At 43.6% G+C, this 17775-nt stretch overlaps 1 protein-coding gene across 1 annotated transcript; it reads right to left on the bottom strand.

Moving 5' to 3' along the window:
* Positions 1-5947: 5947 nt before the first annotated feature.
* On the bottom strand, positions 5948-17504 carry LOC119391340 (prisilkin-39-like). The gene is made up of 3 exons (XM_037659022.1): positions 17343-17504; positions 15071-15262; positions 5948-6157 (listed from the first exon to the last, which is right to left on the bottom strand). Exons 1-3 carry the CDS (start codon positions 17502-17504, stop codon positions 5948-5950), a joined length of 564 nt encoding a protein of 187 aa, XP_037514950.1.
* Positions 17505-17775: the final 271 nt, after the last annotated feature.

Raw genomic sequence — 17775 nt, 5'->3', positions numbered from 1 at the left:
TCAGTGGTACGTCACTGATGTTTTTCAATAAGTTGAACGCACTTTTTTTTCGCACGAAGCTCAATATGGCGCAAATATGGCCCCCCCACGCAGTATTACATCAACCTGCGTAGGTCTAAACTCAGCAACCATTTTGACCTTGATGGTCACTGTAGCCATGAATGCTGAAATTGTTACGTGACAGCTCGATGTCGCTATAGGTATTCAAGCAAGAAAATAGAATCTCGCACGCAGTCGCGTTCACCTTGAAAGTGTGCAACATACAGAATATGTAAATTTTTCCTTCATGCCGTCATATTAAGACTGCGCGCGAAGGTGTGTGCATTCTGAGAATGACAGCGTCCTGCGGACTCTGATTCCAACTAATTTCATTTTGAAAAGTTTTACAGAAGGTAAATACTTGTGCTCTACTTGTTACATGAATTTATTGAAGTAAGGTTTACGTACGAAGAAAAGACGACAGTATACGGCAGGTGTAATTAGCTTGAAGGGGCACAAAATAAGCGAAAATAGAAAACACATCAAAGCACAAAACACATTAAAGCATCACTGATCTTCTGGACGTTTTGTTATGCTTTCTTTAGTGCTGTGTTATTTCCGCCAAGATTAACGCAAGAGAAATGGTTACGCACTCTGTGAGTGATCTATAGTTCTTACTGTTGAGACTTTGTAAGGAAGTAAACGAAGCGAACTTAACAGCGGAGGCTTACAGCTTTATTCGACGCATCGACGGGCGCCTCACTAAAGGCACGCAACAGTTGATCCCATACACGCAGCTGCCGTTTTTTGGTAGCCAGCTCACAAGCGGAACATACACGGACACGTAGGTAGGTGTGCAGACAGTCGGCAGAGATACCGTATGCCGTAATCTTATCAACAGATGGCATCCTGCTTGCGCAATGACGAACGGCAACACTGCGCTCGAGAATTCGCATGTAACACCCCTCCACTCTTAAGTCAAAAGTCATGTCCCCAAATACAAATGTTTTTTAGCCTTAGCACAGCTTCCGTACAAAACCAAAATATGCAATTACTCATTGCCTTTACACAGTCTCACTTGTACATCAGCAGGTTCGGCGGCCGTCAGACACGGTATTAATAATAATGTACGGGTTATACGTCCCAAAAAAGGACATGATTGTGAGAGACGACGTAGTCGAGGGTTTAGTAAATTTCAACCCCCTGGGGTTCGTTAAGGTGCACCTAAATGTAAGCACACGGGCGTCTAGCATTTCGCCGCCACCGAAATGCGGCCGCCGAGGCCTGGATTCGATCCCGCGACCGTCTGGGCAGCAGTCATGCACCACGACATCAAGACCACCACGGCGGGTCACTGTTGCTGCGTCGAGGCAAAACTTGAGGGGCAGTGTGGCTACTGGCAGTTGCTGTACGTGTGCTATTGGTGTTATTGCTTTCAGGGAAAGCTGCCCTATCAGGTTGAGCATCTTCATCGGCAGTACGCTCAGGCACGACGTTTGCTGCCATCAAATGATGTGCACGCACAAAGCTTATGCTATGTTGCACGCGAACCATAAATGTCACACTAGGTACAGCTTTTATCCCTTTGCCAAGGTACAATTTATTGATTTCGCCTCCGACGGATTTCACCATGACTGTATATCCCACAGAAAAATGTCTGTAGCACCGGGACTTCTGTTAGCAACAATCTCCATCCTCTTCACTTTTGCTTTCGTGGTTTGCGTCATGTCTGGTTTCAACAACAATAGACGCTTTCGCAGTTTCCTACTTAGAAACAGTTCACTAGTTGTATTACCGTTGAAAGAAAGAGGCTCATTCTGAAATATTAAAAAAAGAAAATTACATACTCTGTTCTTCACGCTACAGCTGCACTCCGTATTTTGATCAACAAGGTGTTATTTCAAAAAAGGATTTTTCACCGCCTGAACTGCACGTTCCGTGGCACCGTTTGACTGAGGGTGGTAAAGTGGAGTACTTATAGTGTGCTTCACTGCATGACTGCCATGAAACTTCTTAAATTCGGACCATGGACACTGAATACCATTGTCCGTCACCACTTCAACTTGCAGGCCATAGGACAACTTCAACTGTTTTCAGCACGTTTGTGCTGGATATCAGTTTGACTTCCATTCACACAGAGTGCGGGACAGCTATGACCAGAAAGGCCCTGCCATCCTTTTCCCGGTTGTCTGAACGCCACATTCAGTGCTGAAATGGTGGGGCTGCAACTGAAATTCTGTGAGGGTGCTCTTCGTGCAGTAAATACCAGGTTTCTTTTCGTGCAGTAAATCTAAGACACCCTTCTAAACACCAAATCTAAACACCAGAATAGTCTAACTCGGATAAAAACATCCGTGTGCACGTAAAGAGCCTCTAGTGTAAAAGCGTTCTCGGTCTGCACGGAGACTTGTCAGTTGCTCCTGAGGACATCTGTTACAACTTCGTTCTACCATGGTAAGAAGATGCCAACTGCGCTGAATTGAATGGAAAATTTTATTGAGATCTGTTAGATCAAATGTAAAATACATCTGCATACAGTGGACTTGCCACCCAAATTCCTGCCACCAGTCGAAGATTTGCGAGCTTTCTTCCAAAGAGTATTTCCTTAGCCTCAGCTTTCAAGGTTCCTCAGCAATTCAACGAAGGTACAGATGGTGAAAATCAGACGTGAAAAGTGTTTGACAGCGAAGTTACACCGGGCTCTATGATGATGTTGAGAATGGAGGGACAGGAAGAAACGCCATATTAGAAAGCGAAGAGCATGTGGAATAGTTTTTTTGTTATAAAGTGGACAACTGGGCATTTTCTATATCACTGTGAACGGCCGGTCACCTTGTACATTCCACAACCAAGCATACTTTTAAGCCTTCTTGTCGTAATGACCTTTTGGTCCATTGGTATTTTTCCCGTCCTATTTTTACTCGTTTCTGTCTAAGATGAAACAGTTACTCACCATAACGAGCATAATCTTACTCTGCTAGTCCAAGCAAAATGTTCCTTCTCCCACTGTTACAGATCCGTTTCTGCCTTCTGGTTCTGGCCACCTGCGTATTCGCTGTTTACTCCGGCTATCCCAACGGCTACGCCGTAAGGGCTCCTGGCGCCTACGGAGCTTACAATGCCCCACTTGGTTCTCTCTCTTCATAGGGCTATGGGCTTGATCATGGTGCGCCAACTTACGGCTACGGGCTTGGAAGCTATGGCGTGAGCTACGGACAGGGTCTGGGTGGTTTGGGCTACTCCACGTTGCTGCACAAGAGATGTAAGCTCGCGGCTATATTTCTTGTGGCCTGATGAGCTGCTGAGTTTCGCTAGTTATAGCCTAGAAGCAGAGTTGTGTCCCTGGTACACCAAATGTAAGAGCTACAACTTCAGGAATTTGAGCATATTAGAATAATTTTACTACTGCACCTTTGAGCTGTATTAAGATTACAGATTCAGCACTGAACAGGGAGGCAAAAGTAAAAGATAGCATATGCTTTTTATGCTGTTGTCGCGTTAAGTTTGACCAAGAGGAAGGATTCGTTTGTCGCAGAATGCCCGAAGTTTTGCTTTTACATGCGGGCAGAGTTTTGCCTTCTACGTACGTCGGCACAACATGCAGACGTCAATGTATTGCTTTTGGAATTAGAGGACTGAATAGTCTTCTGGCAGTTACAGGTACTGCTTAGAAAATAATTGCCTAGGAAATGATGGTATGGGATACCTGTTAGAGCTTATATTGTTTTATCTAATATGAGTTCATTCCTCTGTTTCCTTGTTCTTTTCAGAAATTTGTTGAAGGAAGGCTACAAACAGTCATTTCGAGCAGTACAGGAAGAAACACTTCACAATAAAATTTTTAAACTGCTAATTTTTCACTGTGTCAGTTTATTCTATGTCCTCTATTATATTTGTCACGAAAGAAGGAGTGAAAAATCAAACGCCTTCATAGCACTTCTTGTTGTGACACAAATTTGCTTAGACAAATTGTGAGTTAGAATTTACACAAGTCCCGCATTACAAAATTGCACCCCAGTAAGGGAGCAATACATCCCGATACTCTTGGGAGAAAGAACATGAGACAAGCATGTAATGTTCATATGGATTCCTTGCTCAATTATATAGGCATATCACTTACTACATTCGTTGCATGACAGTTTTAGTCATTAGGTGTGCTATCATGTAATTGAGGATATCTTTATATTTTTAATGTAGTTCTGTGTAGGAATTGATGAATTGAAGTAGGTACTTCGACTGGATGATCTTCGTTGACAGAATAATGAATTAAATGTCAATGAGATACTACGTTCGAAGCAGCAAGCGTTGATCCTCTTATTAAGCCTCGAAGGCAATAAACCGCCATAGACTGATGCTCTTGCTCACTGATAACAGCTTAAGATACGTCTTGTAAGCCAAACTGTAATGTATCCCTCTTTGGTACAGAGGGATGCATTGTTTTCAGGATGAAACAGCTGGCGTAGCCAGATTATGCGCTCCTGAATTCTCACCTCCCCGCGTCACGTTTTTGCATTTCAAGTTCCCTCGAGCATGAGGTATTGAGAAATATCTTATTGGGCCTAGTATTCCGAACTCATTCGCTGACGATCTGTACATATCTTATAGCCCGTATTTTAAGGACAAGAGGGGAATCGCTCAACTTTTGCTGTGCTGCTAAGTCGTCGGTCTCCCCTGTCTATGTCTTCATGGAAAGGATATGAAATTTCCGCAGAATTAGCCTGCTTACTCTGACAGGATACTCCCTCGCTCCAGAAGGAAAACAATAGAGTCTTGCAGAACATGGCGCGCCTTATCTACGAGATACTGGAGAACAAAATTTAAAGCTCTCATTAAGGCGAAAGCCTTAGACTGCTTGTGAGAATGGTCTCGAACAGCCAGCATGTGGCACAAAAAATACCTTTCAGGCTTGGCTCGAACAGAGGGACATGCTCGCTTACTTCTTCATGGAGAGTCGCGCATTCTATGGTCAATTGTTGAGTGTGTCGCAACAAGATGGCCTCGACCACACGCTGTGTGCGCTGCTGCGCTATGTATTCGAGCGTCGCGATCGAGTCGAAACTCGGGCATTTCTCACTGTGTTTGTCGGTAAGAACAATCCAAGACCTAAAAAGCTACGTAGAAAGTACCAAATATGAAACAAATTAAAGTTTTTGCACAATGCAACTACTACGCTTTTATTTTGAGGGGGGGGGGGGCAGACCAAGTACATCTTTTTTTGATGACAAAAAGAAACAAACAAAAACAAAACAAGATCAAAGTCTGTTCAACTTTATTACAGCTTCGACCTAAAATAATCACTTCTTGTGGCCATCGCCAGTTCCGCATTATTGAGTTTCTGAAAACAAAATAGGAAAGGTACACCCATTTATAAAAACAACAGTTGTTTCTAGGCCAAAATATTTATTTCATAATCTATGCTAGTTTGGAAATAATATTTCAGAATTTGCGAAGCGATAATTTCCTGTCTTATCGAGCCTTCGCGCCGACACAAGCAAGTCGCTCTAACAGACATTAAGTGTCCACATAGTCTACAATACAGAAAATGCGGAAGACTGATTTTACTACGCTGAATATATTCAAAGACAGAAAAGTGAATGTATTAAAATAATGTCTTTGCTCTCTTTAATTTTCCTAATAAAGCAATGTTGACCTATTATGTCAGAGAAAACGTAGTCAGGGCTGACTTCTCGCCTTCTTGGTACGAAATATCCTAAATGTTTACCGCAGACTTATTTCAACAAATTTCAGCAAAAGTTTTTAACGAAGCAATCATTTGTTGAGAGTAGTGCCTTTGTGTGTTCCCCTTCGTCTTGACCCGTTAGATAAGTCTGCGCTAAACATTTAAGGTGCAACGCAGCCGTCACAAGCTGAAAAAAGAAAGAATATAGTCTTCAGAAGAAGCTAATCAGGTTGAACGCTTACACTACTTGCGAAGGAAATTGCTGTAGCCGAGACCACCGAGACCGTATCAGTAGCTAAGCCCGTAGCTGCCAAGTCCGTAGCCGTAAGCGGGAAGTCCATAGCCGAGGCCATAACCGAAGCCAGGAGTGTGGTGCACGGCTAGCACAGAAGCCAATGGAGCTTGATAAGCTGCGTAGGCTGGAGCAGCTACGGGGTAGCCGACGGGGTAGCCAGAGCCGAGACAGGTGGCCAGAGCGAGGAGGAGACAGGCACGGATCTGTTGTTCAAGGAAAAGAAATAACTGCTGAAGCACCCTGGCCCGTAGTCTTACTTCGAAATATGTTTCCATGGAGACATCAATGATTAAATGAGCATGATAAACTTTCACCAAAATTTCATTTTTGAAATACTCTGAACATTGAAGCTTACATTGGGAAACCTGAAACGCTAGCTAAACCTTTTACCTTCATTATGTCTCCAGCTGTGCATATACAGGGTGTCCCAGCTATCACGCAGCACGATTTAAAAAAAAGGAGGAACGGCGTTACGCGAATCAAACCTACAGCATATTGTTCCTGGTACACTAGAGTAGCCACTGCTATTTTTTTCGTTAATGAGGTTTAATTAATTAGTCATAATTATATTTCTAACTCGACAAGTACTCGCCTAATTATCAAAATGTCAATGAGGCGTATGTAGGCATGTTCAAATGGCATCTAACTGCGCTACTTTCAACAACGTGCTAATTGCGCGCTCATTTTTTCCGGCTGATAAAGAAAGCCCGCTAAATATGAAAAGTTACACGTGACTAGAGTGTTGCGCGCGTCGGGAACCAGCGCCCTCAAACAGGCCCCTTATGAGGCAGACAGTATCAAGCAAAAAATGCAGAAAGAAAAAAAGACGCATCGCCCTATCTGCCACTCCCCGGCCTAAGAAACGCACCGCTTGGTTTTACAGAGTCAGGCCGTAATAAGAACACCTGCCGCGTTATCAATGAGAACAGTCGGCCGTGAGATATGGATGATTGCGGCGTACTATCGAACGGATTGAATCCCAGCGAAATTGCACGCATATCGCTGGCGCTCGACTTGTACCCTTGCCAAAATGCGGAACGCTGTCTTTCGCAACAGGCAACAGGCAAAGCGGTTGTTTGCAATAAGCTTATTTGAGGGCGCTGGTTTCCTTTGCGGGTGGGAGCGTAGTCACGTGTTATTTTTCATATTTAGCGGGCTTTCTTTATCAGCCAGAAAAAATGAGCGCGCAATTAGCACGTTGTTGAAAGTAGCGCAGTTAGATGCCATTTGAACATGCCTACATACGCCTCATTGACATTTTGATAATTAGGCGAGTACTTGTCGAGTTAGAAATATAATTATGACTAATTAATGAAACCTCATTAACAAAAAAATATCAGTGGCTACTCTAGTGTACTAGGAACAATATGCTGTAGGTTTGATTGGCGTAACGCCGTTCCTCTTTTGTTAAATCGTGCTGCGTGATAGCTGGGACACCTTGTATAGCCAGGAATACATAGACTGAAAAATGCTAACAGTAATATCTGGTTACACATCTTAACATTCTGCATCTTTTTTTGCTGTTTTCTGATATCGGAAATCTAGCAGAAAAGTTTTGTTCTTTTCTACAGTTATAGAAAGTGATCAGATGGAAGCACTGAAGCAGGGATTGTGCGAAGCCTCACCATGTTTGGAGGTGATGTTGACTCCAGAGATGAAGAACTGATGTCTCCATGTATATATCAGTGTTTATATAGTACAGCCTGACATTGTGAATGTGATGCCTTGCACAAAAATTTTCTTCTTTCCCAGTGAGGTGTTTACTTAAGCTGTCATGGCAATGCACTCGATCTATTGCACGACCTTCGGTAATTCATGCACCTCTCACACATGGTCTTTCGACGTTTGGTTAGGGTGTGTGATGTTGATTGGAGTAACTCATAGACGCATTCCATGCAAAACTCAGTGCAAGAACACATCTAGACATAACACCCGTCGAAGCTGTTTCTTGTTTAAACAGGGCCAGTTGGTGACTGCACTTTTATTTCTGAAGCTTTCACGTGACAGTTTGCATCGGATGTAGTATTTTTATTAGAGTCACGTAGCGATACCGGTATATAGCGCTTTCCTACTCAGCATCAATATGGCCTATGCGCATTCGCAAACCACCGCATTTCTCATGAAAATTATCTTAATGAAGGGGGCGCTTGCCGACGCTCTGGATGTTTTCAAGAAGCGTAGTTTGCGGGCCGCTGCTGAAATTTTCTTCCGTTCTTTTGCCAGCTAGGCCTTACGAAAATATCTATCTTCTACTGAACTGTATTCGTTCATGTCCATGAAATACTATAGTCTTGGAAAAAAAAACTATTGCGGACATAAGGTATGCGTGTTTGTATCTTGATAATTATGGTAAAAAAAATGAATTCACATTGAGTTGAGAATGGAAAGAGCCGAACACTCCTCGAATTCACAGATGTGCGTTAATGACCCTGTTTTACTTTTCAATTTTTGCAAGTGCGTTGATCCGACGGCGCGTAGGTTCGGTATAAATGCCTCACTCTGTCATTGTCTAAAAGTTCGCTATATCTAGCATCAGGCATTTGTTAAAGCTTACGTGTGTGTGAAGGGGGGCAGGGTTCTCACGGTAAAAAATATCATGCGAAGAGGGGAATGTTCACATACGAAACATTAAGTGAAGTAAATAGAAACTTGCACAAAGCAGCTTGAAAGTTGCAACGACCCACTTTATTTACAATAACAGTTATATTCCGAACACGCTTTATAAATTTATGTTCGAAAACAGTGTAGCTAAACGGGAAACGCAGAGTCAGGCGGGAACGTTTAGGTTTATTACAGCGAAAGCTGTTATGAGATCACAACAGCCAATTCTGACACCGCAGTTGTCCGCCGCCTCAGGTCTCCGTAAAGGCTCGTTCACACCGAAGGCGGAGCGGCCGAAGCGGTCATGCGGACTAGCGGAAAGCGGAGAAAAGCTACTCGCCAAGTAGCTGAAATGGGCGGAAAACATGGCGGCTAGTCCGATTGCTCGGGGACCGATTTTTTTCCGCCCACCGAAGCTCTCCCCATTTGCCACAGCCAATCAGAACGCCATGCAGGTGCATCTTTGGATGAAGCAGTGCCACGTGATAGCGACACCTGTGCCAAAGTGCGAGATGCCCCACCTCGTCGGCCGCGCGGAAAGCCAAGAAGGTCATGCGGTCTGAAGAGGTACGCGCGCTCACAGCCTCGCCGCTTTGAAAGGCCCGCTTTGCCGCATTGCCGCTCCACCTTCGGTGTGAACGAGCCGTAACCGCTATCGCGCGCAATATAAAAAATGGAATAAAAAAATATCGAGGATCCAATAAGATTCGAACCCGGGTGCTCTGCGCGTCAGCCGAGTAGGCTACCACACAGCCACGCCGGCGTTTTTTTTTTATTTTTTCTTCAATGCATGGGCAGATGAGCTGTTGTTACTGTGAACCGCGCACTAAATAATTCGTCACATTAGAATTACCTTGACATATACAACACGCGCATTGCTCCCTACAGTATGAGGCATTTCAAAGGTCAGGCAAACATACACAAGCGTCCAGAAGTGCAAGCGACTCTGGAACGGGCTCAGAAGTCTCAACAACACTGCACAATTGAGCAGCAGCTTCTCGGAAGACAGACGTCGTCGATCGTGGTGGCTCGGCGTGTCTGTCAATAATGTTACTTTTCCACAGTGAATAAAGTCCTAATGACATAAATAAATCATACGGTGTTTTATTGGTGGTGCTCTTTTTGAAAGGGAAGAACCTAATACCATGAGCTGTGATAGGAAGGACTTTTCTGATTGTTCTCTTTAGAACGTCGCAGAAATTAAATGCGTCAAGACAATGAATAAAACAATGCTCTATCGTCTCAGGTTCGTTCCAAAATCTGTAATTTACAGTCCAGGGCACATATACTGCTTTTTCAATGAGCCATGTCTTCAATGGTAGAGCGGATGTGTGCAGTTTAAAGAAAAACGTTTTCGGTGCTGGAGATATACAAGTTCTACATACACAAAATAATACATCATGACCAGGTAACGGCAAATATGGCAGCCGGTGTTCAGGAAAAAGGTTATTCACTAGTGCAGCGGTTGCCATTGTTCTGTCAATATTATATAAATATTCTAATGTAAATTTGGCTTTGAAAAGTTTATCAATATCAACAATTTCTTTTAAGAGTTCCGACAACTGCGATTCTCTAGCAACGCTTGTCGTGACATAAAGGAAGGTGGTAACTCAGATGATTTCGAAGAACCGCCAAAGAAAGGTGTGACAGACGTCCTTAGGATGAAAAAAAAAACGCCAGGCCTCTGCGGAAACCGCAGCACAGTCACAGCGAAAGCTGGAAGAGCGGCGTTTCTGGAGCCCGCTGTAAGCTAGCTCTCTTGGGGCTACAATACAAGTACACTAGAAAGGTACCCACTACGCCATAAATCACAATTTTTGTGAAGATGGGAAGCACCTACTAAGCCATTATTCGTCATTCGGCGGAGAAGCGAGGCACCAGCTACAGGTCTGTAAGGCATTATATGCACTTTGTCGACGCGACTACTGACGACGATGAAGAATTATGTCTCAGCCCTGTGTAATAAGTTGGAAGCTTTAAACGGCCCACCAGCTATGTAATTTGCATTCGGTGACGCCCGGTCGCTATTTCCCTCTCCCGTCATGCTGTATAACATACGTTGACGTGGGAGAGAGACGGGGGGGGGGGGCGAAGAACTTTACTGAGACCCCGAGGAAATGGATCATGCGCTTATGGGCTTCCTTGGCAACAAACACAAGTGCACTTGCGAGGAACCCACTACACTATTAATCATTGTAATTTTACTGAGACCCCGAGGAAATGGATCATGGGCTTATGGGCTTCCTTAGCAACCAATGCAAGTGCACTTGCGAGGATCCCACTACGCTATAAGTCATTGTAATTTTTTAAAAGTAGGGCAGCAGGCACTGTGCCATTTTTCGTCATTCTACAGAGAGCCGTGGTACCTGCTAAACGCATGTAAGGCATTATGCGCACTTTGTTGATGCTGTGCCTGATGACGATGAAGAATTATGGCAGAGCCCTTTGTAATGGGCTAGAAGCATTCAACAACCTACTCGTTGCGCAATTCGCATTGTTTGACGCCTGGTTACAGAATTTGCGTTGTGCGACGCTTGGTGCTAATTTTATTCTTCTACCACGCTATATTGCATATGCTAATGTGGTTCCTTCCCGACATGAAGCCTGTATAGGACCTTTTTGCGAAGCAGTTTCAAGCACCGGCATGGCTCAGAGGTTGAATACTGGGCTCCCACGCAGAGGGCCCAGGTTCGAACCTCGTTCCATCCTAGAATTTTTTTCGTATTTCGTTTTTTTTTTCTTATTTCGAGCGATACTGGTTACAGACACCGGCGGCGGCGGCGGCGGCGGACAACTACGGCACCAAAAACGGCCGGTGAAATGATCTCATAACAGCTTTCGCTGTAAAATGGCAACACACACTGTGGCACAAACAAATACATTAGACTGAGGCCATCCTTCTGAAGTGGAAGAAAAAGGTTGTCTCTTCTCATGGGTTCCCATGAAGAGCATCATATAAAACAAGCAGATATCCTGCATACTTGAATGTGCGCACAAGCGCAGTGCAATACCTGCCGAACGTAGATGAGCTTTGAGGCAAGAAATATCTTGCATGTTTTAGCTCTCGCAAAACATCACAGCATATCCACGGAGTGAATGATGATGAGTGGGCGAAGCTGCGGAGGTTCATCGGTAAACCGTGAATCTTCCGTGAATTCCGCCCAGTACATCATCACCGACGTGAGATCGGGCGCGTTTATACTAAAGGTTCGATGAGTTATGACGACCTGCAGCTCACTTTAATTTTACATGTACGCTGTGAATTTTCATTGTTTACAAAACCATTGCTTTAGAAAACATCTGGCGTATTTCGTTAAGCAGCTGGCGTCTTTTCGTTTTGCTTTAGAAACATCTGGCGTTCTTTCGTTTTGCGTTTAGAAAACTTCTGGCGTCTTTCGTTGGTTTATTTCATCAATCAACGGCGTTTTGAACAAAATTTTTATTGTTTAATCACGCACAGGAGAAATCTCACCAGGCACTACCTTGGAGGTAAACAATGGCTGCTAATGGGAATGAGACACAGAAGAAGTCGGCTTTTAGCTAACACTTACACTTATACTTCTACTAACGTTTCCTACTGGAACATGCCAATGGCTGCTAATGGGGAATGAGAGACAGAAGAATTCGGCTTTTAGTTAACGCGCACGCTGCGAATTTTTTATTGTTCAGCAACGCACAGGAAAAATCTCCCACCGGCACCACCTTGGAGGTCACGATCTGGTACTAGCGTTACGACTGGTTACGCACTACTACGAGGGACGAACGGGTGCCGCCTTAAGGAGCTTCGCCCCTAAAATGCAAAGGCCTCGTATGTGCCATGTTGGCACCTTTCGACGCATAGTAGTTACCGCGGACGTCCAATGTAGGACGCTGTTACAATAGTTACCGAGAGGCACGCCACGATACCGCATATGAGTCGCGCTCTAATGGAGTGACTGATTCAGTTTCACTGGAAACTGCCATTTGATTACTGCTTCAAAAGCACAATACATCGTGGCTCCAAAAGCTCAGTATTCAAAAGTATTTTGTTGCTGGCGCGACTAATAATTGCTACGAAAAGAAGTTTTCAGACGTTCTCTAATACCTTTCCGTAGACTGTACCAAATATCAGACTATAAATGTTTTCTTAGTTATTATGAAAAACTCTTTTTGGCATTATCGGATTTTCTGCCGAAGATACCAACTCTCCGTACAACATGAACCAGACAAAAAATAACTGGAATATATTTTTCCCAGAGGATTTGAATTTGTAATGATAGTGAATTTCGTCCACTATGTCGTAACACCACAAGAAAACTTTTCGGATGCGACTTAACAAATGTCGTCAGTACATAATAGCTCGCAATAACTCTTCCACGCAAAAGTAAACAGGGCGGTTGAACACCACGTGGAACAAAGCAGCAGATGTTCGCAGAAGCAGCTGACTGATGCTTACACCGAGCGACAGCTCATTTATAGTTACAAATTCAATAGGCAACTACGACTGCGCATGTGAAGACATCTACATACGTAGTGTGAATTTGCATAAGTTTAATGCAACTCCTGTTAAGCCCACATTAGGTCACTTATAAGCTGATTTGTTTTTCGTTGCTGCCATGATAATTGGCCCTAGCTAGTACTGGTATTGTGCATATACATGATCATGTTATTGTTTAAAGTCACCAACATTGTTTTCAAACATCGACGTACATGTACGGGTTATGTGGGTCTCGCGTTTATAAGCGACACCATACGTCACAGTATGGTGTCAACATTCATGATCACGCAAACTATGATTGAACGCTGATAATAACTGGGCTAGTGCAAATTTGTTGACGTAATAATCAATCAATCAATCAATGATTTATTTAACGTGCCCAGGAACAACCGTAAGGTCTTTGTGCTGGCGCACGCAAAAAAATACAATAAAAATAAACAATACAATACAGACAGTTTTCAGAAATAAAAAGAGCAAAAACACGTAGACAAAGAGAAATGAACACAATAGGGAGGAGTAAAATAAGACAACACGAGAAATATTGACGGGGCATAAAAAATTAGATTGCATATATACAACTATGTGGAAAGACTGAGAAGGGATGACTTTGTACATTGTGCCACACTATGTCAAAACAGTGCAAAGCTCGGATAAAAACAATGATTGTGGGCTATGAAAAACGTCAAGATCGAGAAAATTAACATTATAGAGACTTTGTATTCTGTGAACGGTAGAGTGTTGGAAGAAGCAGGCGGGTACATGAAACGGTCTGTTCTCTATGGTTAACTTACGCGGAATTCGAAAATTTACACTATTGAGAAGTACAGGGCAGGATATGATACCGTGGACTAGCTTGTAGAGAAATAAGAGATCAGAGCGATTTCGTCGGCAGTGAAGTGATGGCAGTGATAATAATTCAGCAGTACTGGAATAATAATAATAATAATAATAATAATAATAATAATAATAATAATAATAATAATAATAATAATAATAATAATAATAATAATAATAATATCTAGGGTTTAACGTTCCAAACGAACATATGTTTATGAGAGACGCCGTACTGGAGGGCTCCGGAAATTTCGACCACCTGGGGTTCTTTAATGTGCACCTAAATCTAAGTACACGGGCCTCATAGACTGGATAAAAATTTACGATCATCAATTTAGCAAGAGCCCCTTCGTATATTTCGGAGCTTCTCGGTGGCACCGATCAGTAATATAAAACAAGAAAATACACATTGCGAAACGTTTTATTGCAAGAGTTTCATTCCCAAGGTATATCTGATGTTGCAGCTGCCGACGTCTCCGTGATAAATTTCTGGAAAAAACAACAACACAGGTGTAAGCTCTAGAAGAGTGAGGCGTAAATTGCTAGTGCTAAACTCTAGCTACAGCACTTATCAACAAAAATATTTCTGCCAGAACAGGCAGGTAACTCACGAAATGTCTTGTGTTCTGAACCGTGTTTGCAGATGCGGGTGTAGCATATGTACCTTTACATACAAAATAAGGAACAGATCTAGCCGATATATTCGCCCACTCGTGCCCGGGTTAAGCTTTAACCTCATTGTTATCATAGTTTCATATTAAGTTTTCGACAACATGGCTTATCTTGTCGAAACGTTGGATCTATCGAGATTCTTTGTGCAGCATTATTTCGTCACATGAAGCCCCCATATTGCGATCAGGTTCTGTCATAATTAGATCGTTATGGTGGAGCGCACCACAGATTCAGTATACGGCACTGTTACCTTTCTCTAATCACTGAATTATTGGTTCGCTTGTTGTACAAATCAGTGAATATGATCAAAGGAAAGCTTTCCAACATGTACTTGGAAAAATCGAGCCTGAAAAAAAAAACAGAGTAATGAAGAAAAGTTTAATTTTTGCGGTTTATAAATGATGTCTGTAGTTTTGAGTTATATCGAACAGCCTTCAGGTGGACTACTTATAAGGTGAAATTTAACAATATGCATACATTTGTGCAGCTGAGTGGAGTAGCCTAGACCGCCGAGACTGCTTCCGTAGCTCACGCCGTAGCTTCCGAGCCCGTAGCCATAGGATGGCGCCACATGACCAAGTCCATAGCCGTATGAAGACAGAGAGGCGAGTGGTGCTTGATACCCACCATAGGCGGCAGGAACAGCGCCAGAGTAGCCATAGGGATAACCGGAATAGACGCCAAAGGCGCAGGTGGCCAGGGCCAGGATAATACAGGCACGGATCTGTAAGAAGATTACCAGGAGAGAGTTCACACTAAGAACTTGGTATATATATGTATATACCGAGTAAAAATACCACTGTAGCCTTGGTCAGGTCTGTTGCCAATAAGGCGATTTTGGATGAAGACCACGCCATCCAAAAGGACCCGAGGTCGCTTCGGTTGCTCGCGAACGCCGTTTTCATTGCGTTGCGTCGCAGATTTGTGGCACGTGGCACTCGACGCTCTCTGAGCATCGTCTAAATGAACCGGGTTTAGGCCGAATATGACCGAATTAACGAAACTTTTATGCCATTAAACAATATGTAATGCTTGTCGGGACCTGAGAACACGTCCAAATTATGCAATTTTTCGAATTAACGAGGGCGTAATTAACGAGCTCTTACTGTACTTAGTTTGACTGCAATGAGGTTTCTTTTCGCAGTAAACATACCGTGTACTTTTCTTTCGAATGCTACATTCTCAGACATATCGAAGTCCTGATACCCGAACCTCTAGAATAAATTATCGGTTTGGTCTGTTGTGTTTTGTTTTCTTTCAAAGCCCCGGACCTCATGCCTCAGGATGAGATCCGGGGCTCCCCGCTTTGAAATGGGAAAAATTACACATTGCAGAAACGGGGATCGATGCTTAGAATAACAGAGAGCTGAGCTAGTTGGTAAGTGTTCATTCCAAAAAGACAGGGCGTGCAAAAACGGACACAAGAAAGAAGTCAGGACACCACAAACGCCGTTGTGGTTTCCTGACTTCTTTGTGTCCGTGTTTGCACGCCCTGTCTTTTTAGAATAAAAAGGATCGATGCTGTGAAATAGGGAAATTGCAGATTTTGCCCACTATGCCCTAAACGAGATGTAGACTTTTTGGATTCTAGGCGAAAATGGCAGACACATACAGTAGCCCCCAATAGAGCTTACGCATACAATTGAATGAGGTTGCTGTCTCATTACCATGATGGAACCGACGTAACGATGTTCGCAGTAGAAACTGACTGGTCTACGTAAAGAACGAGATGATTTTATAGCGAAAGCTCGGTGGTGCGTCATTGATGCTTTTCAATAACCTGAATGCTTTTTGTTTTCAGCACCAAGCTCGATTAGCGCAACTCCGGCGCCACGTGCGCAGCATTATATCAACCTGCATAGGTCTAAGCTCAGCAACAATTTTAACCTCGATGGTCACTATAGCCATGAAAGGTGAAATTGTTGCGTGACAGCTGGATGTCGCTAAGAGTATTCAGGCAAGAAAATAGCCTTTAGCACGCACTCGCGTTCGCCTGGATAGTGTGTAACATACAGCATATGTAAATTTATGCCTCAACCGTCATATGGGGGCTGCGTGAGAGCGTGTGTGCGTTCTGGGAATTCGAGCATGTTCTGGACTCCGATACAAACTAACTTTATTTTGAGACGTTATACAGGAGGGAAATGCCACATATGATCACATATGATCACATAAATATATTTAAGTAAGACGTTTGTACGAAGGAAATCGGGCAGTTTGTTGCTGGTGTAATTAGCTTGTAGGGGCACAAAATTAGTGAAAATATATAGCGCATCAAATATGAAAGATCACTGATGTTCTGTACGTTTGGTGTGGTTTCATTACTGCGTTCTTTCCGCCATGATTAACGCCGGAGAAAAGGTTGCGCACTCAGTGACTGAAATATACTACTTATTGTTTATAATTGATAAGGACGGAACAAGACGAACTTAACAGCTGGGGTTTACTGCCTTATTCGGCGCATCGACGAGCGTCTGAGTACAAGGCACACAGGAAAAAAATCCGATAGAGAGAGCTGCCGGATATTTGTAGCCAGCGCACAAGCGCAACATAATGGACACGTAGGTAGGCGCAGAGACAGCCGGCATAGTGGCCGTACGCACAGATCTTATCAACAGATAGCGCCCAGTTTGCGCAATGCCAAACGGTCGCATTGCGCCGGAGTAAGCGGATGTAACATCCCTCCCGTCTTAAGCCAAATGTCACCCTCCAAACAACAGTGCTTTCGGCAATTGAACAGCCCACGCACATAAACGAAACATGCAATTACTCTTGACCTTTACTTAGTATCGCTGGTGCAGCACCTGACAGCAGCTGTCCGTGCCCGACGCAGCAACGGTACTACCATCGGGCACGGTTGTTACGTCGAGGCTAGACTTCAGGGAGAGCAAGGCGGCTGGCAGTTTCCGCACGTGTGTTACTGCTCTTATTGTTTCCAGGGAAAGGTGCCCAATCAGGCTGAACATCTTGATCGGTATAGTACGCTCAGGCACAACGTTCGCTGACATCAAATAAACTGCACTCACTACCTTATGCGCAGTTGCACATGAACCGAAGTCGTCGCATGAGACACAACTAACTTTGATCACTTTGCCACGAAACTATTTATTGATTACACTTCTGACCGATTTCACCAGACTGCATTCCCCAAATAAAAATAGTTTATAGTAAGTTCCAACCTAAGAATCAATATAAAGTCCGCCTACGAGTCCGCCGGACTGTGCTTTTTTGCATGCC

Source organism: Rhipicephalus sanguineus, chromosome 4 (assembly GCF_013339695.2).
Source record: "Rhipicephalus sanguineus isolate Rsan-2018 chromosome 4, BIME_Rsan_1.4, whole genome shotgun sequence".
NCBI classification, from domain to species: Eukaryota; Metazoa; Arthropoda; class Arachnida; order Ixodida; family Ixodidae; genus Rhipicephalus; species Rhipicephalus sanguineus.
Note: the sequence above shows the minus strand (reverse complement) of the source record. Positions and strands in the feature narration are given on the sequence as shown.

What these genes read in the sequence shown, in the direction of transcription:
- LOC119391340 (XM_037659022.1), bottom strand. Translation starts at nt 17,504, where the DNA reads ATGTTCAGCCTGATTGGGCACCTTTCCCTGGAAACAATAAGAGCAGTA. An exon ending in GCACGGACAGCTGCTGTCAG is followed by an intron (nt 15,263 to 17,342) that starts GTGCTGCACCAG and finishes ATCTTCTTACAG; the next exon opens with ATCCGTGCCTGTATTATCCT. An exon ending in ACGGGCTCGGAAGCTACGGC is followed by an intron (nt 6,158 to 15,070) that starts GTGAGCTACGGA and finishes CTTGAACAACAG; the next exon opens with ATCCGTGCCTGTCTCCTCCT.